Source organism: Protomyctophum bolini (genome assembly GCF_963924005.1).
Source record: "Protomyctophum bolini genome assembly, chromosome: 19".
In the NCBI taxonomy this organism is placed as follows: domain Eukaryota; kingdom Metazoa; phylum Chordata; class Actinopteri; order Myctophiformes; family Myctophidae; genus Protomyctophum; species Protomyctophum bolini.
Window position 1 is genome coordinate 35,504,295 of NC_137880.1, and position 25,283 is coordinate 35,529,577.

The window sequence follows — 25,283 nt, forward strand, 5'->3', positions numbered from 1 at the left end:
CAGGAGCCCAGGCTCTTCTTACCTCGGTCCATAACGTCAACAGCAGGCATACTCTTGGGAGGCAATTCCTAATCCTTGTACGATCCCACATGCCTCCGATTAATTAGAGTGACATAGGGGGAAAAGCGATCAAAAACGACAGAAGGCCGTTTACCGGCGACCAGTTCCGCCACTCCTGACATGCAAAAAAAAATCAAATGCGTTATTTTCTCCAACATGTATGTCCAAATTTCGCCGAAAGCATTACAACATGCGTGTTGTGTGCGAGCAAGCCCGTTTGCAAGCGTTGAGTAGAGTCCCTCCGTCAAATCTCTCCACACAGCAACTGTCTCTCACACACACACACACAGCACGCCTGAGGAGAGGATGTCTGCGCTGATTGGCAGCTCTACAAACCACTTAGAAATCCGCCTGCGGCCAGTCTTTGAGCCAACCGGATTATAGAGGGGGCGGACGATAGCGGCTACCCAAAACTTGAATTGCATTTTTTTTTAATTAATATTATGGGGGCTTGATGATGATGACAAGCCGCATCACAGCATGGCAAACTCAATAGAATTTTTTAATTAATTGAATCTAGACGATCGCTGCAGATCAAATTTCTTCGCTTCTTAATTATTGCAGTCAATTAAACCGACTGAATACAGTCTCACCATTAGCCTATACTATACACCAATCTGTTATGGCTTTTCGCCTTCCTCCTCTCCCCCATCCATTAATACTAATATATTTTATCTAATGTATAGGCTATACTATGCAGTAGCCTATATGCACCGACGCAATGAGTTACACATTTCATTTCAATGTAAGACTTGCAATTGCAGGCAGCAATTCACATGACTTGGACCACTTTTTGTGAGCAGTCTGTCTGATGTAGCCTACAATGGATGGATGCCATTCAATTGCCTCAATTGCAGTAGTTCAGAGCGCCCTCTTCCGTGAACAGAGCTACAGCCAATGAACCAACAATGCACTATGACCCACCGGCTGGGAAGTGGAAACCAACCGGTAGGTGGACCGTGGAAGGGGTCTATCTATCTATGTGTATTTGATTATCTGTCCATTGCAGACAGTGGGGGCGAAATGTTAAGTAGCATAATGTCTTTCATAATATTATATCCAACATATATAAAAAAAAAAAAAAAAAAAAAAATCTTTCCTTTCACTTTCTCAACCCACATTCACTCTTGAATGAAAATAAGACTTATTAACCACACACATGTAGGCCTACAGTATGTAGCTATTTATCTCGCTGTGTCCTATAAATAATAGTATAGCCTACTGTGTGTACAATTAAGAAGATCCAAATAAAAGGTAAACAAATATATATCTATACAAGTAAGATTAACTGAACAATAATAAGCCCCTTAAACTAAAATAAGAATTGTAACTGTTGTGTATTATTGATTGGTAAAGCATTGGCAGAGGGAGAGATGTGATAGAATCCCATAATTCCATTCATAAAAAGATGTGCCCACAGATTAGCCACATGTAGCATGCTGCAGTGCAGCTGTCCCCCTCCTGTCTGAACAAGCAAAACATTATAGGCTGCCTGTAGGCCTATATGTCTCACAAAGAGAAAAACATTATCTTAGGCTGCCTGTAGGCCTATATGTCTCACAAAGAGAAAAACATTATCTTAGGCTGCCTGTAGGCCTATATGTCTCACAAAGAGAAAAACAAAACCACATTGACACAGTGGTTCGGAAACGATTTCACGTCGAAGATCCCCAGATGATGCTGCCTATTTGTCTCTGTCTGGATGGACCCCCATCTGAAAATATTAGATTTTGTGCCAAACTATAGACTCACCCCCATGCAAGATATTTGTTAAACAGTTTGAGAAACATTAAAGATTTGTCAATTTGTTTTCAAGACAAGACATGAAAAGATACTGTTTCCAGTGAAGTGAAAAAGCTTTTATTTTATGGCATGGCAAAGATCATTAAAATGGACCAACACGTTTCGGCTATACAAGCCTTCGTCAGGGTCCCATGTTGGGACCCTTCACTTCACTGGAACAGAGTGCCTTGGACCCCTCTTTTTATCTTTTCATGGTTGAACCCTCGCCAACGAGCACCTGTATTCAGTTCACAACAAAGGACCACGGCAGCGCTTCTTCTTTCCTCTATTCAATTGTTTCCAAGACATTTTGAAATTGCAGATGCAGTTGAGAGCTTGTAGATGTGCTAGCCTACTTCCAAATAGCCATTGTGATATATAGGTTTAAAGTGGTTGAACTGATTTTGATGCTATATTAACTCCTTTTGCTGCATGGGGACCCCCTGAAACCTCCTCAAGAAGGACCGGACCACACTTTTTTAACCCCCCCCCCCCCGCCCACCCCCCTCCTATCTCTGTGTCTGTCTCATCAGCCGACTGCCATGTCATCAGATAGGCCTGAAAGGGGTGTGATAGCCCCGAACCGCCACGCTCACTCTGGCTGGAAGGTTTCGCACGCTGTCACAAGTGGCTGTGTGTGTGCCTTAAGTTCCATCACACCTACTAAAGGGCCCCAGGGTGCTGAAGGGCATGTGCGTGTGTCTTGCGTGCATTGTAATGTGTGTGTGTGTGTGTGTGTGTGTGTGTGTGTGTGTGTGTGTGTGTCTGTGTGTGTTCTAGATACTCTGTCTCTCTGTCTTTCTATATATACTGTGTGTGTGTGTGTGTGTGTGTGTGTGTGTGTGTGTGTGTGTGTGTGTGTGTGCGCGTGCTCATGCGCATGGTTGTGGGCGTGTGAGTGTGTGCACGAGTGGAAAAGAAAGAGAGCCAGTGAGAGACTTGTGTGTGTGTGTGTGTGTGTGTGTGTGTGTGTGTGTGTGTGTGTGTGTGTACGTGTGTGTGTGTGTGTGTGTGTGTACGTGTGTGTGTGTGTGTGTGACGTGTGTGTGTGTGTGTGTGTGTGTGTGTGTGTGTGTGTGTGTGTGTGTGTGACGCGTGTGTGTGTGTGTGACGTGTGTGTGTGTGTGTGTGTGTGTGTGTGTGTGTGTGTGTGTGTGTGTGTGTGTGTGTGTGCAGGAGGTTGGGTGAGGAGAGGAGAAGGATTAGAGGGTATAGAGATGGGGCTCTGTGGGGTGCCTCCAGGAGGGGGAGGGGGGGGGGGTGAAGAAGATTTCTTCTTCTCATCCATTTTTCATGGCTTTTCTCCTTTCAGATCTCCTCCTCTCTCTCTGTGTGTGTGTGTGTGTGTGTGTGTGTGTGTGTGTGTGTGTGTGTGTGTGTGTGTGTGTGTGTGTGTGTGTGTGTGTGTGTGTGTGTGTGTGTGTGTGTGCGTGCGTGCGTGCGTGCGTGCGTGCGTGCGTGCGTGCGTGTGTGCAACTGACGGCTATAGATTCCCTTTTATCTTTTACTGATCTTTTGGGGACTGTCTGCGTGCGTGCGTGCGTGCGAGCGTGCGTGTGTGTGTGCGTGCGTGCATGCCGGAGAAATTACAGTTGTTTTTCTCAATTTCTGACACACTTTTTGGCATGTCGATATATAGGCTATAACATTGTACAAAGATCTTTGACATATTTAGATTGGTTATGATTCAAGATTTTTAATAGGGTTTTTTTTTTTAATGCTGCCCTTATAATGGTCAAGATGTATTAATAATTATCAGTTAGCCATACCTCCAGAGGTACACGTGAATGGATGACCGACTCTTGGAAACAGGTTATTATAAATTGTATGTTTCCATGGGTTTAACATAATGACGTTAACAGAATTAATGGAAGGTATTAAGCAACACATCCAAGACATATAGGGCTGTATTTTGCGTATCTTAAGTACCAGGTCTTATTCCCTAACTTGAGTAAACTAAAGACCTGGAGGCGTGATCAATGCTCTTTGGCCACTCAGAATAGCCAAAGAGCATTGATCACGCCTCCAGGTCTTTAGTTTACTCAAGTTAGGGAATAAGACCTGGTACTTAAGACACACAAAATACAGCCCATAGTGTGCTCCTATATTGCATTAATCCAAACACGTTAAATTAGCCTTTTTCTTTTCAGTTCAACATCACAGGAAATGTTGGCTAAATAAATGGCCATTTTCCATCAAAACAGACCAACAGATCAACCTCTAATGCAGGAGAATTGGGAAAACGACGAGCCTAATCTCACTTTGACCCGATGTGACCCAAGTCCTACTTCCTCTTAAATGCTTTGACTAAGAGTCAGTCCAGGTTGTTCTGTTAAACATCAATGAATACATCATCTGTCATTTTCTCTGATCCGACAGGTATAGAGGCTGAATTATATGATCATACGCGGACAAAGCCAACTCGTGACAATGAACACAATGTTTTGGGCCGATCAAATCATTTATAAGAAGCAAAACAAAACAAATAGTGTCATGTCTCCTGCCTTTATTTTCTTCTAATGATTTGATCGGGCCAAAATATTGTGTTCATTGTCATGATTTGTCACGATCCGAGTTGGCTTTGTCCGCGGCGTAACCGTCTTTAAATAAATACTTTAGGAAAAGCCTAAGGGCAAAATGCATTGAGATTAATTTCCTGTTCTGAAAGGGGGAGGGACTGCGACGCTCTATAGGACACGTCCAGTTTTGTGGTACCCGCCATCACTGCAGGTATAACGTTGCAGAGCATGAGTCTGTTCTCCCTGCAGGAAACAGGTGTACACGCCTCACTGTACGCTCCTCGCTGTACAACAGCATGTGGGAGAAATGCCCTGTAGCTGCACTTTTTTACTAGGGAGTGTGAACAAACCATAACAAGACCCCGCCACCCACCCAATGCGATATAGTTTGAACGCTGGAGGTTGGCAAGAATGGGAAAATAACACAACAAAGGCTGGCAGCAGAGGGATCAAATTAAATTATTCAAGCACACTACCTATAGTACCACACAGTAAAACATGGGGTGTTAGTTTTACGGTTAACTACATTTAGTTGTTCATAGCACTAGCATGCAGTATATATATATATAGCAATGATGTACTGTGTGTGTACATCGAAGGCCACGTCTATACGTTTTAATATGACATTTGAGGCCTCTGACCAAATCGACTGCCAAAGTTGTAAATTGTAAAAATACACAGGCCTATATAAATAACATTGTGTGGTACATGGATATCTATAGGATCACATGAGCATTGTTTGAACCCCATGAACTCTCCTTATTGTAATGCTTGGAGACGAGTTGAAGGAAGCTTTCTCAGCCGCCCATAACACACAGTAAAAGAACACAGGATTTTACTGAACAGCTATACATTTTTACATTTCTGCAATCGTCTATACATGTTTTAAATAATGGCATCAAAACCTTTTAACAGGTCGTTCCCATAAGTGGCAGCGGTTAAAATTACCACCGCTGAAGTGCCCTTGGACAAGGCATTGAACCTCTACCATGAAATGTTCTATGAGCAGGGCCTGGCTGTAAACAAGTTCTTGAGCTTAGTCCAGTTACCCTGGGTAAACATAGTAGGCTACCTTTCCTTTCCTTAGTCCAGTTACCCTGGGTAAACATAGTACCTTTCCTTTCCTTAGTCCAGTTACCCTGGGTAAACATAGTTCCTTTCCTTTCCTTAGTCCAGTTACCCTGGGTAAACATAGTACCTTTCCTTTCCTTTCCTTCACGGTTGACTGAGCTGATGGAGTGGCCGGAAAGAGCAGTTCCTCTGTTGACGATGAGACGTGTGGGTTTGTCTGGTCCAGTAAAGAGCAGTTCCTCTGTTGACGATGAGACGTGTGGGTTTGTCTGGTCCAGTAAAGAGCAGTTCCTCTGTTGACGATGAGACGTGTGGGTTTGTCTGGTCCAGTAAAGAGCAGTTCCTCTGTTGACGATGAGACGTGTGGGTTTGTCTGGTCCAGTCTGAGCCATCATACCCTCATGCTGCTCCGCTTTGCTACAGGTAATGTTTAGAGTTTTGAATCTTCTTTTCAGATTCCATACATGCCGATCTACATGACACATAACTGCTGGGACAGGGAGGTAGTGGTATACGCACATATACACTCAAAAGGGTTGTAGCCTATATGGAAATAACTACTGAAGCTTTTTTTGTACTTTATCCTTCTGACAGGTAGATACAGTATTGTATTATGTTCATATATACAGTATGCATTTTGTGTAAAACAACTAAATATACAAACAAAACAAAACAATCAAGCACATCCTAACAGTGCAACAAAATGAACATTCATGATGTGAAGACAGAAATCAACATGCATGGCCTGTCCTTCGCAGATCAATGATGTTAGATATGATGAGGTGCGTCTAGTGTATGTTATGTTCACATTTATTTCCTGCCAGTTGTAACAAACCAGATAGCAGAGTGGTAGGCAGAACAAAAACTAAATGCATAGAGAGAGAGAGAGAGAGAGAGAGAGAGAGAGAGAGAGAGAGAGAGAGAGATAGCTCATTTATCCCTCAAGCCGCCCCGTTCCACAGAGCCTCGTAAATATACCCAGGGGTCGACTGATAAGACCCAGGAGACACTCAAGCATGAGGTCACACAGTGTTGACCAACTCTAAATCAAGCGGAGTGATTATAGCTTGATATTTGGGCTATATGAGGAAAAACAAAGTCTTAAGGTTTTCATCTGGTTTCTATCTGGGGGCCATATACACACGTTATCAGTTCAGATCCAATCGGATCTGTTTAACCTTCTGCTCTTCTTAAAGCCTTAAAGCATGTTGGCCCAATGGTGATGCGAGGGTACGCGACTATACGACCCAATCGGTGGAACTCTGCGTAGACGTTGGCCCGTGCGTCACGGTGCGTGATGGGGCAGAAAAGAAAGAAAAGTCAATCTTCAGGTATAATTTCAAAGCACGAAGGATATAGAAGAATGAGTGGCTGCGCGAGGCAATAAAGGATTAGCTTAACTGATGAAGAGATACTATATTTAATTGACTAATCTTTTCCAGGAATTTAGATTTTTGGCAGCTGAAAGTCACTACAATAGTTTATTAGTCCTCTACGGCGCATTCGTGTTGTAGTTGTGTGTGAGTGCACCAGTGAGTGTATAACCCATTTTTGGGGTGGGAACCCCTTTTGGTATTTTAAACATTATGTTATAATTTAGCTATTGAAAAATAGCAGATAAAGCAGGAATAAAGGCCAAATGTGGAGGTTGAGGAACCTACCAAAAGCTGGAATACCACTAGTCAAAAGACCAAAACAGGAATTCAACATTAGAAGATTCCCAAAGGATCCAAAGCTGACATGGGGTCATCGATTTGGTCTGTTATCCAAATCATGGCATTTTTAAGGAAATGTTAAAAGCATGTACCGTACATTGGAAACTGTACATATTTCTTTGGCCATGGCTCAAGAAACAGTGGGGGTGCCTATAAGTCCTGGACCGGCAGCATCGGACCCAGCTTTAATGATCTTAAATCCCTTTATTTTAGATTGTTTTGTAGTAATAGTAAAAACATAAACATTAAAGAGACTTTAGTTGTTACTGTACAATACTTTAAAACAGTTGTCATGTTGGCACACATGCTTAAAATATTTAGCAATGTATTTCCAACTCCAGCTTGTCTCAGTTCAGGCTGCATGAACAGCGCTCGGTTTCTGCCCCCTCAATATCACAACTCTTCTATTAGATGGCTTGTACTTCACACAGAAAACCTACAGTATATTAACACCAGATAATAGATATTAATCACAGGTTCCGTTGGACACGTTCCACTATAATCCTGGGTATACGTCCTGGTTTGTCGCTATTAGATCCAGGCCCATGCACACGTTTATTTCAAGTGTGCCTTTCCACTGTTGACATATTGTTAACTGTAAAAACAGCTTGTTTCTCAGCCAGCTAGTACACACAGACCTGCTCCTTGTGAGTTGTGGAGAAAGGAGTTAAAATCCTACTCCAGTCAGTCAGTCTTGCATGTCTTGTCTCTCCATAAAAGCGTAAAAAAGTATCTTTGGAAAGAATAAATAATAATAATAATCGTTTGGTTAAATAGTAGCGTTAAGGCTCATACATAGTCTGGATTTACGGTGGTGGGGTGACCACCGAACTACAACATGACATCACGAGCCGTGGTGAAGAGCAAACCACCGCCACCGCTCCAGCCCTTCTCTCTGTTTTTACTCACCACCGCTCAACGTTATTTCAGCTCCGGTGGTCACCTCACCACCGAAAATCCAGACTATGAATAGGCCTTTAGCCCCCTTACTTGCCTGCAATCAGTCATTCCTGTCTCAATTAATATCTGAAATGAGCTCATTCAAGCCTATACCGCCGGAAACTAATCCCACCAGACTATATCGGTGATTAAAGGGATTTGAACTTGAGTTGACTATTGGGGGTCGATCACGATGTGATGGAGCACTGGATTCCGTTCTCCCCAGAAGGTCACTGCATGGTTAGCCTGCCCAGCTGCAGGGAAAATAAATGAGAAGCTGTATTTTATCCTCCCTCAGCAAAGCAACGACATCAAGGTGCCCTCGAACAAAGTGCCTAACGCCTGTAGCCAGTGGCAGAACACCAAGGTGGTATACAGGAGCAGGGTGTTGGAGGAAACATGCAAAGATTCTCCAAATAGTGACAATAATAAACCACAACATGCACATACTTTGTGTTGACCATCTGTGTGTGTGTGTGTGTGTGTGTGTGTGACTGTGTGTGTGCGTGCGTGTGTTACTTGTGAAAAGGAGTGAACCATGGTGGCAGCGGGCAAACGCACAGAGTGGAACGCACACTCTCACTTTAGTATAGTCTCTCACTACAAAGCCACTGCGGGATGTTTACTAGCCATCTCCAGTTTCCCTCCCCCCCCCCCCCCCCCCCCCGCCCCCTCCTCTGCACTGGACACCTCATTAGCATACAGATGGACAGTGTGCTGGAATCATATTGAATGTCTCCGCTGCCTTTTGTCCCACGACTCACTCGCCCCATAACTCCAGAGGTGGCTCTCTCTCTCTCTCCCCTCTCTCTCCTCTTCAAAGAGCAGCTGGTTTCTCACACCTGGGAATCATGGACCTGAGCCTGAGAAGAGAGAGAGAGACGGCAAACTGCCTGCTCAGGTAAACACACACACACACACACACACACACACACACACACACACACACACACACACACACACACAGATGGTCTCTGGAGGAGAGGGACGCTCTAATCCCTTGTGTCCAATTACAACATGAAAGTCAGGTCACAATGTAGGCATCTCTCCAGACTGTCACACAGACAGAACACAGGCGGAAGGGGGTAAGAATGCTGTGTGTGTGCACGTGCGTGTGTGCACGTGTGTGTGTGCGTGGCTGCGCATTTGTGTTTGTTTTGGGAAGCATTCATGTCATTTCTACGAGAAGTCATGGTTAAGCATAATGTAAACCACCTGAACCTGGGTCTCCCCCCCATGGTAAATCAAATGGGCAGGCAATTCTGCTGCATTTATACCCGGCAGGTATTAAATGCAGGTATAGTTTAAGTCAAAACCCTAATTCCGAGTTGAAACAGTACAATAATATTCTGTTATTATTATCCTATTACAGAGCCTACAGCGAAACCTGATGTAGGATGTTTGCTACAGAACATGATGAACATGATCCCAACATGCATGATCAAACTGATAGGGAGCACTGTAGCACAACCATGGGACGTGCAGATAGTGTTGGAGGGGCAGGGGCAGACATCCCGTATAAGAGGGCACTTTTAGACAAAAATAGCAGATCTACAAGCTCACAGCGCTTAGTGCATTTAAAGAGAACTGTATAAGTCAGTGGTTCTTGAAGCTGACAGGTGGAACAAACAACACAAAATATTTTGGAGAGGATCTCCTCTTTTGCCAACAAGAGTGCACTAAAGACTACAGCTTGCTTAGTTCTCCAACACCTCAATGGCACAAAAAAACAAAGCTTCAGACATCCAAAAACAAACTGATTTGACTACTAAACCACTTGACCTCACCTAAATTCAACACACTAGTTTTGGATCACTTGGGGTAGAAGACAGGGTTGAAGGGATAGTTCACCCCCAAAATGACCTTTTCTTTCTATCGATTATCCACACCATGGAGCCTTGAATGTTGAATATACATATACATATATATTACACACACACACACACACACACACACACGTATATGTGTGTGTCACGTCTGTAATCCACGTAACTCGAGAACCGTTCGCCCGACCGACTTCAAATTCTTTTGTATATAAGAAATCATTCTTTCTCCAAAATCCACTAGTTTCTATTCTCCAACTAAATTTTTCATAATTCACGAGTTGGGGCAAATCAAAATCACAGTTAACAAAATAAATGACATCAGGTATTAAACCTCTTTTATTTTAAACATAATGCAGTTCAATGAAACACAATTAGTGCACATGCAAAGTATCATCTTTAAATAATATATTTGTAACAAGTGCCATATGATTCAAAAGTTAAATATTCAAACAGATATGAAATCAAGTTAGAAAATATAAAAAAACTGAAATATTACATAACATAATTAACACTGCCCACAATGAGGTTTCACCCAAAATAAAAGCATAAGTATGACAAAGTATTGCCTGTGCTAATACTCGAGAGATAGTCGTTTTTCTAAATCCAGTGCAAGACATGGACAAACAAAAACCAACCAGCCAAATTGGCATAAAGAACGTATTGATAAAGTATTACTTGGCAAGTAATAATTGGTGGTATATAGGATGAAAATAAAACAACCACCTTTACCGTTTTTAAGGTGTTGTGTGATACAGATTTTCACAAAATCCATCACAAACAAACCCAATTATCATGTGTGCTACAATATAACCCCAATGAACGTCTCTCCGTCTCTGGACTTCAGCATTTTGTTCCAGCCACATTTCACTACCATCTACAATAGGAGGTGAAGTGAATTGCTTGCAAACCTGATACAAAACGCACAACCTGCCTTATCTGGATGTAATTCCTTTTAGTCTTTTTTTTTTATTATTCTCAAAATACTACCCCAGATCCAAAATGAGCACCTTTGGGTATAAGGTTCATAATTGCAACAAAAAAATAATAACCCAACAGTAGCCACTACTGATGAGACAGCAATATATACTGTACCTGTTATTTTAGAAAACACATAAATACCTTTAAAAACATTAACTGATATTTTTCAAAATATAAACCTATAGTTTATGGTCACTGAAATTAGAGCAATATATAAAAGCAAAATATAACAGTGCACAAATCATAAAAAAAAAGATCACACTGAAAAGCAACTACAGCATATAGCGATGGGTATATAACATGTATAGAAAAACAAACAACTACAGTGAGAAGAATTTATAAGAATTAGCCGCACCGTCACAGAGAACTCCACTGATACTGTATTTTGACAAAGCCGACTGAAAAGTCAACGCGTTTGCCTTGAAGGAAAAGCCAACGCAAAATGTATAGTTGCTGGTGTAGCGATGTTTTGGGTCCAATGCCGACCCAGACCGATGTTTTTACGATGTTTTGATCAATATATATATATATTTTTTACCATTTAAGTCATATTCAAAAAAATAAAAATCTAAAAAATAGACGCAAGATGATGCGTCACCCTGTGTGAGCTTGTAGATCTTTTGACATTTTTTTTTGCCTATACGACATGCCCCAAAATAAGGACACCAGGTTGAAAGTGGTTAAACATCAAGGACACATCGGCTACATAATTGCCAATGTTGTAAAAAATTAAAAATAAATAAAATAAAGTCAAATAATGGCCAGTATATCAGCCAGGCTCTATAGTTAGTCGCTGGGCCTGCTTTGCCTGAGTGATGGAGGTAGAAATGTTGCTTGCTGGGATAAATTGTGAAATCCAGCCTGGGCAACACACACATTACCAATGAACCTGCACCGAGAGTAAAAGAGACAGAGTTTTGAACACACGTGGGTGCCCAGGTGGCAGCGAGAGGTATAACCACGTTGGTACGCGTGCCACGGGTCATACCCGGGGCCACTGGTCATACCCGGGTCATACCGGGGCCCACTGTGGTCATACCGGGGCCACTCAAGCTCATTTCAATAAAAGTACAGCATCAAGTTAAATCTGGGGTGACGGGCTGATCTTATGGGGTTTCAATCCATTTTGTGATTTAACTCTTAGTATAGTTGCTCTAAAAACTTGCATAGTGCAGCTTTATTAAATATTTTTTCGTTATTTTATAAAACAGAGAGTATGGCTTTCCGGTGTCAGTCTGTCTGACTGCAACAAGCCTCGGTTTCCTGTCAAAAGGGCCTCAAGCTTTGCTGTAAGAAAGGAAGACAGCTGTCCAGTACCGTTTACAAAATGAGTAAATGACACAACAGCTCGCATATTTGTTCACATATGGCATGGGTAGTACGCGTGGGAAAAGTGGGAATCACGATTCAAATGGATGGCTGTGTTGGTGTTGTGGGGGACATTTGGCAGGAGGTTTAAAGTCACAGACTGGTCTAACTTCTATGGCTTTTTGTCCCACCTGCAGAAGGTTTCACATCAATGGCATGATGGTTGTATCTGTATCATGATTAGACCAGCCCACGTCTGAGACAATGGACCAACTTCCAGATTAATGAAGATGCCGAGTCAACACTATAACAGTAGGAGGGGGAGGGGGAAGGAAAAAAAAGTGTCTCGATAACATTCATTATTCTATTCTCACAAATGACATCAACATGAGTGTATTCAACACTGTAGACGCCTTCATTCATTTAACTTCTAAAAGTGTTAATAAATTGACTTTCAGAGTTAAATTATCAGTGGATTTCACTGTGTAGACTTGCGTGAGCGTCAGAGGAAAGCTTTCAGTGGAGTTCTCTTTTTTTTTTTTTTTTAAACACCATTGTGTGCAGTCAAATGAACACAGCTCACAGTTCATTCAACCCAGATAGTTTTGTCAAGATTTTATCGAGATGTAAAAGATTGTCGTACATAAGACACAGGTTCGAGGATAAACAAAACGGATAAAGCAATTGGGATCACAGATCCAGTGAGAAGAAGAAGACGACTCCAATAATTCCCTGATATCACCCTATATGAGCCAAAGGAATCGCTCTGATATGACCTACCTACAGTATAGTAGGATATTTGCAAATTACATTTTGTAAAGTGTTTAAAACTACCATTATCACTATCAGTGCTATTCACAAGGCTATAGTATCACATGGGGACATTGTGTGAATTGTTGATTGTGAACAATCCAACCAAGAATGCGCAACTGAACTTGGCATATTACTCCATACCTGTGTGCATATATTATGTACTGTTTATTTGGAGCTGTTATACAACCTAAAAATAGGTTGAAACCTAAAAAACAAAACAAACAAACATTGATTACCGTTAAATCAATTTGCATGAGATTATGCTTAGTGGTCCACTGGCTTCATAAATAAATCTAAGGTAAAGTGTATACGTACTTCAATACAACTTAGCTGGTTCCTAATATATAATATGGTGAATAGGATTTAATTAATTAATTACGCTCTTTTAAGTTTTAAGAAGCTGTTAAAAGATTCACTCGTTTCATAAACACTTTGTTTTGTGATGGTTTTGCCTTCCGTGCAGTCTTCATGTTTTTACTTTCTCTCAATTTCTCATCTTACAGCAACCTCGTACCACTCGTTTTCCACTTGGTATAAGACATTTACCGTACTTGCTTCTCGTCTATTCTTAAAAAAATGTGTGTCAAACACTTTTATCTCCAGACATTGCACTGAAGAAGCTTCATTACTTAACCTAACTCAGAGTAATCTAGTAGGAGAGTGGTGACACGCTTTGATCTCGCCTCAAAGCGGGTGCCTATGGGCTATACAGTAGTTCCAAACATTGCTCGTATGGCTGGAACTATCCCATTGAGACAGAACGAGCACTTCCGCAGTCCATTGTTACAATGCAATGTCAATGGGAGTGTCATTACTCTCGCACTAGATTACTCTGACCTAACTCAACCTAATATCAATATACAGCATACTACATTTCTACCAGCAGTATGTAAACCCAGCTACTGTATGTAGGAGGGTTATGTAATTTTTTTTACAGCTTAAGACACAATTCACTCAATCTTTATCGTTACAATTTATTTGGCCGATTGTGAAGGAGCCACGTTAAAATTAAATAAATGCACTGGACTGGTTTTGTTGTTATAGTGGTTTGGTTTGTTGGTCTTTGAATACTGTAGATTCTTAGAAGCGCATTATAGATGTTTTTTAATGTTTCTTCTTTGTTTTTCCGATGATCATCTTAATTTCATCTTGGGGATGAAAGTACAGTATCTACATTATGTCACACTGTACAGTTTCCCCGTCGTATTGATGCACCAAATAATTTCAAGACTATTTAACCACTTAAAACCCTAAATACCCCAGGGGTCTGTACTTGATCCCCTCCCTTTTCCCCCCCCCGCTAACATGATGATCGATTTTCAACAAAATGTTTGCCTTTTTTCTTTTACTATTTTGATTTTTTTTTTTGAATAGTTCAACTAGCCAATCTATATTGACAAGTTGTGAGCTTGTAGACTGGCCATTTTAACTATTCAAAAATGTTTTGCAAAATAGTAAAAAAAAAAAAGAAAAGACAAGTTTAGTGGTGACAAATGGAGCCCAAAATGTCATTGCATCAAAACCAAATGTCACTGTGTGGACAAATGAACAAATAAACCATATAAAATATATATAATTAGGAGAAAAAGCATACAAATACTTCAATGGATAAAACTGCCATGTGTCTATCATTATCATTCCAATATGGTTCAGTTAGCACACACCTGAACACCCCGGTCAGCCAATCACACGAGAGGTCTGGCGCATAGAACGACGTCGGTCAGCCAATCACACGAGAGGTCTGGCGCATAGAACGACCTGTCAGCCAATCACATGAGAGGTCTGGCGCATAGAACGACGGTCAGCCAACCAATCACACGAGAGGTCTGGCGCATAGAACGACGTCGGTCAGCCAATCACACGAGAGGTCTGGCGCATAGAACGACGGTCAGCCAATCACACGAGAGGTCTGGCGCATAGAACGACCGTCAGCCAATCACACGAGAGGTCTGGCGCATAGAACGACCGTCAGCCAATCACACGAGAGGTCTGGCGCATAGAACGACCGTCAGCCAATCACACGAGAGGTCTGGCGCATAGAACGACGTCGGTCAGCCAATCACACGGTCTGGCGCATAGATCGCTGCTCATGGAGTGGATTGGTCACAGACTGGAGTCGGTGGTTTTGGTGACGGTGATAGTTTTGGCAGTCGAAGTGCTGAGGATGGAATAATGACTTTTAATTCTCACGTGTTCAACTGTTATCGGTCATGTTTTACTAATTCAAACGGTTTCACGAATAATTGCCAACAATAACCCTTTTGCGACACCGACGCCCCTCTCGCTCTCTAAGGACACCCTTAACCCATTCTGACCTGAGATCAGATTCATACGAGGTTTCCACTGGACACACACTGGTCTGATTAACCCCATTCTGACCTGAGATCAGATTCTATAAAAATGTCAGTCGTTCTTCGATTTTTCAAAAATAGCAGACCTACAAGCTCGTAGCGCGCCACTCGGTGGCGCGCTATGAGCTTGTAGATCTGCTATTTTTCAATAGCTAAAGCATAACATGATGCTAACACCAAAATGGGTTCCCGTTCAGAATGGGTTAAGTTCAGTTCAGTGATGAAGGCAAATCTAGCCAGCCATTTGTTATCGTGATGTGGATATACTGTATATGTTTGATTATGAGGAAAACACTTGTTGTTGAAAACGATTGACTAAATCAGTGTGAGTTGATCTGTCAATTTTAAGTCCTGACATTAACAACCAGCAATGCTCCCAATTACTGTAGTTTTAGTACATTACCGCAGCTCTCATAATAAAAGTGAACAGCTGTATTCTGTATCTCGTGAGTAGCCTAGTCTAGACTAGTCATAATTCAAGTCATGTTACATAATTACCTTCTTAAAATATTCAAGGTGTGTGTATACGAGTCCAAAAACACTTTATTAACGGTCCGTACACACCAGGCACGCAAACAAACAAATGATCAGAAAATGCTAAAATATTTCACATGAAACTATACATTTAGCGATGCCAAAATCTGCCTCATGTTTTCGGATCCAGCGGACGTGAAAAGATGACCGAACTCTATAAAGATCAACAATAACCTTCTTTTCAAGAGAAAGGCGGAGAAACGCAGAGAAGCTACCAGAGACAGAAAGGGTGCGAGTGTTCACCACGATAAACTAGGCTGTCGAGAAGGACCAACTTATCTAAGATGGCCTTTTGGAGTCGGACTAGACCAGGGGTTCCCCAACCTTTATATCGTCACGGACTGGCTGACGGTTCATAAAATGTTCACGGACCGGCGGTGGGGGAACGCTATTTTATTTAAGTTATGTTGCATTTGCATTATTGATTATTGAAGAATGAGTATCCAATGTAATTTACATTAAATGTTCCATTTGAAGACAAAATATAAAATCGGTTTCATTTCGGAAATTACGGCACTTTGTCGCGTATACTGTTCTCAATCAACGTAGTCTTGTACGCCGTTCACAAAGGGTTTGAATTCATGTGAATTACACAAAATAAACACTCCCAGTGTTAAGGACCTTAAAACCTCTATACTTGGTTAACTAATACTTCGTTTATTGGGGTCAACTTTATACCAAATCCCACCACAACTCAACACGTTCTGAGTTTGTAGGTCAGCTATTCTCTGCGGAAGTTACCCTCAGAATAGATGCCAGGTTTCAAGTGGTTAAACTGCCTGAATGGAAACTGGTGTACGGCTGGTTTTGAGCCGTGCAGCATTTACACATGAAGGCTCGTTTGCCTGTTGCTATTGTAACACTTCATTTCCCCCTCTGGGATTAAAAAGTATACATCTATCTATCTATCTATACTTTCTTTTCTCCTTTTTTTTCTTTTTGCATAATCTGTTTTACCTTCATTTCCCCATCTCATTTAAATGGAAAGTTCCTTCTTTAGACCATGGTATCAAGAAACTCTTGAATGTACTGTAAGACATGTTAAAAATGAAATCAACCATTTCACCGTTGACTTCTATGCCAGTGCCATGCCGCAAACCAAAAACCTACCAACCTAACAGCATACAGTAGCAGCTTGTAATATTCCTACTGTAAAATGATCTATGAAACTAGAGTCCTGTCTGTCATATTATGACACCTCTGTTGCGATTAGTAAGACTTTGGATTGTTCAAACCGTTAACTCTCTAAGTCTACTGCAGTGGTTTTCCAACTCTTTGTGCCCAGGGCGGCCATTTCAAATCTCAAGGCACACCTAAAGTCATAGTGGACAAATAGCCCCATCTACAAGCTCACATGCTATTTTAGCTATTTTTCGAAAAACTTGGAGAATTAAAATAAAACATTTAAACCTAATCCGCCTAATTACATACCCAAAATAGGGCAGCCAAATTTAAAGTGTTTAAAACATATATTAGTATACAGCATAATTTGCTTCCTTATTGAGAAATGACACATGGGTATAGCGTTGAGAAAAAGCTGTATTGATGCAATACTGTATGGTTGACACAAAGTTCCAAGGCAGAATTCCTGACTCGGCACACTCGGTTTGTCCACCACTGCTATAGTGTCTGCAATCAGTAGCCTGAACACTGCAAACTAACCAATCAGTAGCCTGAACACTGCAAACTAACCAATCAGTAGCCTGAACACTGCAAACTAACCAATCAGTAGCCTGAACACTGCAAACTAACCAATCAGTAGCCTGAACACTGCAAACTAACCGATCAGTAGCCTGAACACTGCAAACTAACCAATCAGTAGCCTGAACACTGCAAACTAACCAATCAGTAGCCTGAACACTGCAAACTAACCAATCAGTAGCCTGAACACTGCAAACTAACCAATCAGTAGCCTGAACACTGCAAACTAACCACTCCGTGCAGAGGTAACTGAACCTCCCGGTTATGTGATAACAAAACAAACGTTAACAAAACGCAATCACAATTTGCAGTTTCTTTGCAGTGTACATAATTATCTGTATTCAAGGTGTATTCCTTAAAACACTTTGCGACCAACATGTGAGTGCCAAGTTAACGTCAGTGACCGTAAACCGTTGTCTAATTATCTTATTGTGCTGTTGTATCCCATATGTATTGCTTAAAGGCGAAGGACTGGAGAAATTGGCCTTAAAAGAATACTTCACCCCAAAAAATATAGTCTTTTAATATCGATTACTCACCCCCATGAAGCCTTGAATTAATGGTGATGTTTTTGTCACATTTGTGAGCCAATAATCCAATATAGGCGACAAATACAACTACACTATATAAAATATTGTTATAAAACCTCTTAACTTAAAACACCTGACCTACTGATAAATGGTGCATTTATGTAGCGCCTTTATCCAAGGCGCTTTACATAGATTGTGCATTGCATTCACCCATTTAAACACCGATGACTGGGGGAGCCCGGGTTGGAACTGGCAACCTTGCGGTTCCCTTCCAGCCACTCTACCCCTGAGCCCCCCAAAGACAATGATTTAAATATAGTATTGCTCTTGTTAAGATTGGTCTCCTATTAACTCCAATTAGTCAAATATTGGATTATTGGTTCAGGAATGCGACAAAAAACGAAAAAATAAAAGAAAATAAATAAAATAAAATAAAAAATCTCCATGTATTCAAGGCTTCATGGGGTGAGAAATTGATAGAAAAATAAGTAATTCTTTGGTATTATTCCTTTAACGCCTTTAACCGGTGGTGGCAAAACAAATGTCCCTGCCTTTGACAAAGCATTGTTTTTGCATTCCTGGAACCTTATAAAGGACGGCCAAACAACAAGGCCAAAGAAAATCATATATATGCACTGCCATGGCAGCATATTAGGATGGCAACAGAAGGATCAAGTTAATAACATTAACCCATTCTGATCGGGAACCCGTTTTGGTGTCAGCATCATGTTATGCTTTAGCTATTGAAAAACAGCAGATCTACAAGCTCATAGCGCGCCACCGAGTGGCGCGCTACGAGCTTGTAGGTCTGCTATTTTTGAAAAATCGAAGAACGACTGACATTTTTTAGAATCTGATCTCAGGTCAGAATGGGTTCATCAGACCAGTGTGTGTCCGGTGGAAACCTCGTGTGAATCTGATCTCAGGTCAGAATGGGTTAAGAGCAAATAATGTAAGTGGGAGAAGAAAAAAAGCACTGGTGAGGAGAACCAGCATCTTGGCAATTATGTTTTTTGTCTATAGGAAGAGTAGTTGAGACCCTCCTCATACAAATCTGGAAGATGGTCTGATGAAACTAAAATAATGATACGTTGATAAAGTCAATAAAGCAGTGGTTTTCGACCCTTTTCATAGCAAAAGGCCCATTATTATTTATTTGGCATTTGAGCCACGGATGGGATGGACCACCGTTTGATGAGATTTAGCCTCTCGGAGCCAAAACTAACCCATTCTGACCTGAGATCAGATTCTAAAAATGTCAGTCGTTCTTCGATTTTTCAAAAATAGCAGACCTACAAGCTCGTAGCGCGCCACTCGGTGGCGCGCTATGAGCTTGTAGATCTGCTATTTTTCAATAGATAAAGCATAACATGATGCCAACACCAAAACGGGTTCCCGGTCAGAATGGGCTAAAGAGCATTTTGTTATCGTTGGATAGGATTTAGTCCACAACCCCATGCTGTTGGTACCATATTATAGGAGAGATAACAGGCAAAACGAACAAATGATCAAAATCAAAACATTCTCTAATTGTGTCGACTTCTCGTAAATTAAGTAACGCAGATGTTTATTTAATTTAACTCTTGAGAGCGTAAACATTTTAGTATCTCAAGAGTTAAAAGATCTAATAATAAGGGTCCATTTGGTTACTATACCAGCTCTCCATCATTTAGCTGGGGGGGGGGGGGGGGACCACCTGGGAACCCCTCCTCTAGGACCCCCTGTTGGTTCCTCCTGCCCGCCCACTGGTTGAAAACCCCTGCGAATAAAGCCAATGAATCATTAATCATGTACTAGTACTACTACAGATGACGAGTAATCTAGTAGGAGAGCATGAGCGACACGCTTTGATCTCGCCGCAAAGCGGGGCACCGGCTAGGGGCTATAGTTCCAAACATTGGAACTATCCCATTGAGATAGAATGAATGAGCACTTCCGCATTCCATTGTTACTATGGGAGTCAACGCTAGTGTCGCCACTCTCTCTTACTATATTACTCTGGGAACGACCAGAGGGGAAGAGGGTGGGTACTAAGGGTCAGACCTGTAACGGACTACAGGGCATAAGAGGGGGACACCCTGAATGCTTCAGAGGGCCCTGCAGAGCTGGACAGGGGGGGGGGGGGGCTGCAACACGCCAGGCTAATAATATAAACACATTTACTAAAAAAAAAGTGTACAATTTTGCCGCTTCTCACCTGTAAATACGACTTGCAAAGAGCTGTGTTCACAAGTGGCATTGCTCCCATAACCCCCGGGGGATGGGATGGATGGTGTGTTTCTAAAGGGACATCTTTCCCATAACCTTGAGGGACGGACACTTTGGGACAGGCACATTGTAATTGGCTGTTTTTGTTGTTGAACTGCTATAGGCCAAGGGTTATGATTAAGTAGTTTTTGCAAGTTCGAAATAGGGAAAATTTGACATTTAAGATAAAATATAATTAGGTTTTGGGTTTTTTTTTGCATTTTTAAAACGGCTATATTATTGAAAATGCTTGCACTCGTACGTAATCAGCGATTACACAAAAAATGGAGAAAAAAAATTCACTTGCTCTTGGTCATTAAAAAGTGGTATCAACACACCCCCTAATTTTGTATGCGTCAATTTTAATTAATATAATTAGGGGGAAACCGGGGTGGGGGGGGCCCGGGTGTCAAGGGGGACCAGGTATTTCTAGCCGCGCCCCTTGCAGACAGACAGACAGACAGACAGACAGACAGACAGACAGACAGACAGACAGACAGACAGACAGACAGGGGGGGGAGTCGTTTCTAAACTGGGGGAACAAGTCTAAACGCTACACGTTGGTGGAGATCTTGTACTTGGGCGACATGTTGTTATGGAACCAGATGAAACTAAAGATGACGCCCATGGTCTTGGGGATGCTCTCGTCGTAGGCGAAGGTCATGGCCTCGTGGAGGGGCACCCTGACCACCTCTATGAGCTCACCCTCCTGTGGCGCGCCGCCGCCCTCGCCCACGCGGTTCTCCTCCGACACCTCGGCGTAGAACATGGTCTGCTTGGAGCCCGTCACGCCCACACCCGACCTGCAGGAGGTGGTGGAAATATAGTACTTGTTTTTATATTAGAACCCATTTTGGCCCGATATCAGATTAAAAAAAAAAAGAAAATCTTCTCAATCCTGACAGTTTTCTGAAAAAGCTATGTTTCTATGTCAGTGGTTCTTCGATTTTTCAAAAAAAAGCAGACCTACAAGCTCGTAGCGCGCCACTCTGTGGCGCGCTATGAGCTTGTAGATCTGCTATTTTTCAATAGCTAAAGCATAACATAATGCTAACACCAAAAGGGGTTCCCGTTCAGAATGGGTTAAAACCCATTTAGACTTGAGACCAGATTCTACAAAATCTTGCTGGTTTCTGTGTCAGTGGTTCTCAAACTATTTCATGTCAAGGACCCCCAAAAATTATATGTAATTGGCCGCCGACCCCCATCCCCCCCCATCTCAAAATATGTTGTTCCAGGGACCCCCCCCCCCCCGAAGCAAAGATTTGAGTTAAGAACTTCCCCTCTGAAAGAATATATATTATAGTCTCTGATGTGACACATCTAGGGGCCGCAAAACATATGGTCCTAGAAGCGTTATTGGTCGAAAAAAAAAAAAAACCTGGTCGCAATGACTAACCAATCAGGAAGCAGACAGGCAAATCGACCAATGACAAAGCTTTTCTAGGAAAATCTTTGAATGCAGATTGCGGCCCCTAGATGTGTCACGGAGACTAATTTTCATTAAAAAGAAATTGACAACTTATTGCTTATAGCAGCTTTAACACTTCAAGAGTAGACCCGAGTAGTGTGTAATTTGCAATTTGCTCCATAACACTTCGACTTGGAGAATTGAGCGTTTGGCCACTAATACCACTATTGACATTTTGTATTTGACCGGAGGCAGCGCACGCTTTAACATGTTCTCAAGTCAGCAAACCTCCTCATAAAACTTCAGATAGCAAAGCACACATGTGCTGTACTGTACCTTACTGTACTTTACCGTACCCCCTTCTGCTCGTATGTGTACATCATGGATGAGCGCCTAGCATGCAGACGCACGCACGCACACACACACGCACGCCAAGCTAAGCTTGAACATTCTCCAGGAATTTTATTTGTTTTTCCAGTAGGAGCTGTAACACTGCTGTGACCTTTGGTTTCCTGTTAACAAGTGCCTCTGTCAGATATGCCTTTATGGGGGTCGTGGGGGTTGGGATGATACCCTTCCATTTAATGGAAGCAACCCACACATACCAATGGAGGTAGACACCACCAACACAGCGAGAGTCAAATCAAACATACACTTAAGGGTGAAGTTGACAGTCAATACTGTACAGGTGCTGTTATTACTGAATGTGGGGCGCCTTTAACTGCACCTCTTTTTTTTTTTTTTACTGTAGACTCGACCTTGTAACCTGATCATAACACGTTGACATTATTTACATAACTTTTCATTTCTCTCTTTTGCTTGGCATGTAGGCCAAGGCCAAGCAAGGTCTTGCTGTATATTGCTCCCTGGTGATTTAGGAAGCTTTAAGTGCATTTTTTTTTGCTTCAGGGGGGTCATCACTCACATATTGATACGATGTAATGTATTAATGGTTATGGCATGGATGGAAATAGGTTTTATTTTGGCTGACTAGACTAGAGCTTTTGTGGTTCTCCAGTCTGGCAGTGTGCCGCGGGTTCGATTCCTGGCAGCCTATACTGTCTGTCCCTCCATAAAAAATATAAAATAAAAAGGCGAAAGCCACAAAAATGTAATAATGTAATATAAAATAATAATTTTGTTGGGGAGGATGACTGTGAAAATACCAATGACATCAAGACTGCCGTTTAGTTCTTATAAATGTCATGCAGAGATTCATGACAAAGCCTATTTCTAAAATATCAGCGCGACTTTCGTTCAACTTTGACCCCTCCATCACATGGAACTATTTCTTGGGCACAAAATGGCAAATAAGTTTAGAGATATAAGGGGTAAGGGGTTTGGCGCAAGATATAACTGTTAGGGCTCCATTTTTGTCACCGCTAAACCCCTTATACCTAAACTTCTTTTCCTTTTTTTTTACTATTTTGAAAAACATTTTTGAATAGTTCAACTAGCCATTCTACATTGACATGACAATGTAGAACGACAGCTTGTAGACTGGCCATTTTAACTACCGGTATTACATTTTTTCCCCGCAAAATAGTAATAAAAAAGGCAAAGAAGTTTATGGATAAGGGGTTTAGCGGTGACGAAAATGGAGCCCTTAGTCTCATGTCCCGACAGAACGACCAGTCAGACAGATAGACAGACAGACAGGCAGACAGGCAGACAGACAGACAGACAGACAGACAGACAGACAGACAGACAGACAGACAAGACCCACCTGTAAGAGGTGATCCTCCTCAGCTTGGCAACAGGGACATCGTAGCCGCACTCCTCCAGGATCTCCTGCCGGGCGATCTCCTCCAGGGAGAGGTCAGGCTTGTCCACCAGGCCGGCACAGAGCTCGTAGGTCACCCCCGCCGAGGCAGGCGGCTGGGCAGTGGAGCTCTCTGCACTCTCTGAGGCAGCAGCCTGGCTCTTCTGGGGTTAGGGGGGTGACAGTTCGGGGTGCATACTTAGTTTAGACTAGTCATTGGTTAGAAATGGGTTAAGGTTAGGTTTAGGTGTGCTGCCCCGTGGGAGGTTAGGTTTAGGGTGAGGGTTTGAGATAGGTTGTAGTTGTAGGACTAATGACTGGTCTAACCAATGACTAGTCTAAACAAAAAAACATCTAAACTAAGTACTGCACCCGACAGTTCATCAAACCAAATCCATTGAAATCGATCATAACGTTGATATAATATAATATGATAATTTCACTAAAAATAATCTATAAATAATTTATATAATGAATCTATTAAAATCCAAAATAATCTATAAATAATTGATCCCTATTTTGTGCATGACATTACGTGAAAAGTTAAAACAATTATCTCACGGTGACAAGATCTGCCATTTTCACTATACTGTTGCTTGTCACCGCTGTGCAAAGAAGTACGCCATACTGCTTAATTATTATAACCTGCGGTGCCGCGGGTTATGGCGCTGGCTGGCACCAAGGGTGTTAAAGGTCCTACACCATGAATTTAAACTTTTGCCTATTTTGTCTATCCCCACAAATACCCAATTTTGAACAATCAGGCTTTCACATCATCATATATGTATATGGGTTTTTATGGAAATTGCTCTCAGAACAGGCCAACTGATTTGGTGGTACCAGTGATGTCATAAATGTGTCGCCCTACTTGGTATAACCCCTCCCCCTCTGGCCTTTTCAGCTACAAATTAGCAGTAATATCATATAGAGGCACTTCTCCATTATTGGATTAATCTAAAAAGTAAGTATAATCGTGTTTCTTCACTGGTCCGATGATCCAGAAGAACACAGTTTGCCGGCCACTGCTACAGAGCTGACAATGAGGTTATATATTATATATCTTCCCTTCTTCTCTGGTAGTCCTGCCTCAAAGCAGACCAGAGGTAGAAAACTGTCGCTTGTCCCCTGATGTCATCGCTAATAGGGACACATGCATCAGTAAAGCAGGGACTGGGGGATGGCAATGAAGGACCGGAAAGTCTGGAGTGGCGTTGATGTGAAATCCATGATCTCGACCGCGGTCAGAAAAATGATGATGATGAAAGAGTAGTGGTATAACGTCAGCGCCCTACCTGAGACTCTGGGTCAGCAGCAGCTGACTCTGGGTCAGCAGAGTGGTAATGTTGGCTCCCTACCTGAGACTCTGGGTCAGCAGAGTGGTAATGTTGGCTCCCTACCTGAGACTCTGGGTCAGCAGAGTGGTAATGTCGGCTCCCTACCTGAGACTCTGGGTCAGCATCAACAGCAGACTCTGGGTCAGCAGAGTGGTAATGTTGGCTCCCTACCTGAGACTCTGGGTCAGCAGAGTGGTAATGTTGGCTCCCTACCTGAGACTCTGGGTCAGCAGAGTGGTAATGTTGGCTCCCTACCTGAGACTCTGGGTCAGCAGAGTGGTAATGTTGGCTCCCTACCTGAGACTCTGGGTCAGCAGAGTGGTAATGTTGGCTCCCTACCTGAGACTCTGGGTCAGCAGAGTGGTAATGTTGGCTCCCTACCTGAGACTCTGGGTCAGCAGA

General features: G+C 42.2%; 3 protein-coding genes across 6 annotated transcripts in view; all 3 read right to left on the minus strand.

The window, feature by feature from the left end:
• The window catches only part of jag2b (jagged canonical Notch ligand 2b), a 78,050-nt gene extending 77,763 nt beyond the window's left edge, over positions 1-287 (minus strand). For all 4 annotated transcript variants that reach the window (XM_080791204.1, XM_080791202.1, XM_080791205.1 and 1 more), the window contains exon 1: positions 23-287. In XM_080791204.1, the coding sequence (XP_080647330.1) occupies positions 23-91 (69 nt within the window). In that variant the 5' untranslated portion in view covers positions 92-287. The remainder of the gene's footprint in view (positions 1-22) is intronic.
• LOC308334301 (estrogen receptor beta-like) overlaps positions 1-25,283 on the minus strand; it is a 272,603-nt gene that overhangs the window by 119,914 nt on the left and 127,406 nt on the right. The gene's annotated exons all lie outside the window — the stretch shown is intronic.
• The window catches only part of nudt14 (nudix (nucleoside diphosphate linked moiety X)-type motif 14), a gene marked incomplete at its 3' end in the record, with an annotated part of 34,761 nt that continues 30,405 nt past the window's right edge, over positions 20,928-25,283 (minus strand). The window contains exons 5-6 of the mRNA XM_080791307.1: positions 23,512-23,711; positions 20,928-21,177 (exon numbers count right to left, since the gene is read on the minus strand). Coding sequence (XP_080647433.1) covers positions 20,928-21,177; positions 23,512-23,711 — 450 coding nt within the window. The remainder of the gene's footprint in view (positions 21,178-23,511; positions 23,712-25,283) is intronic.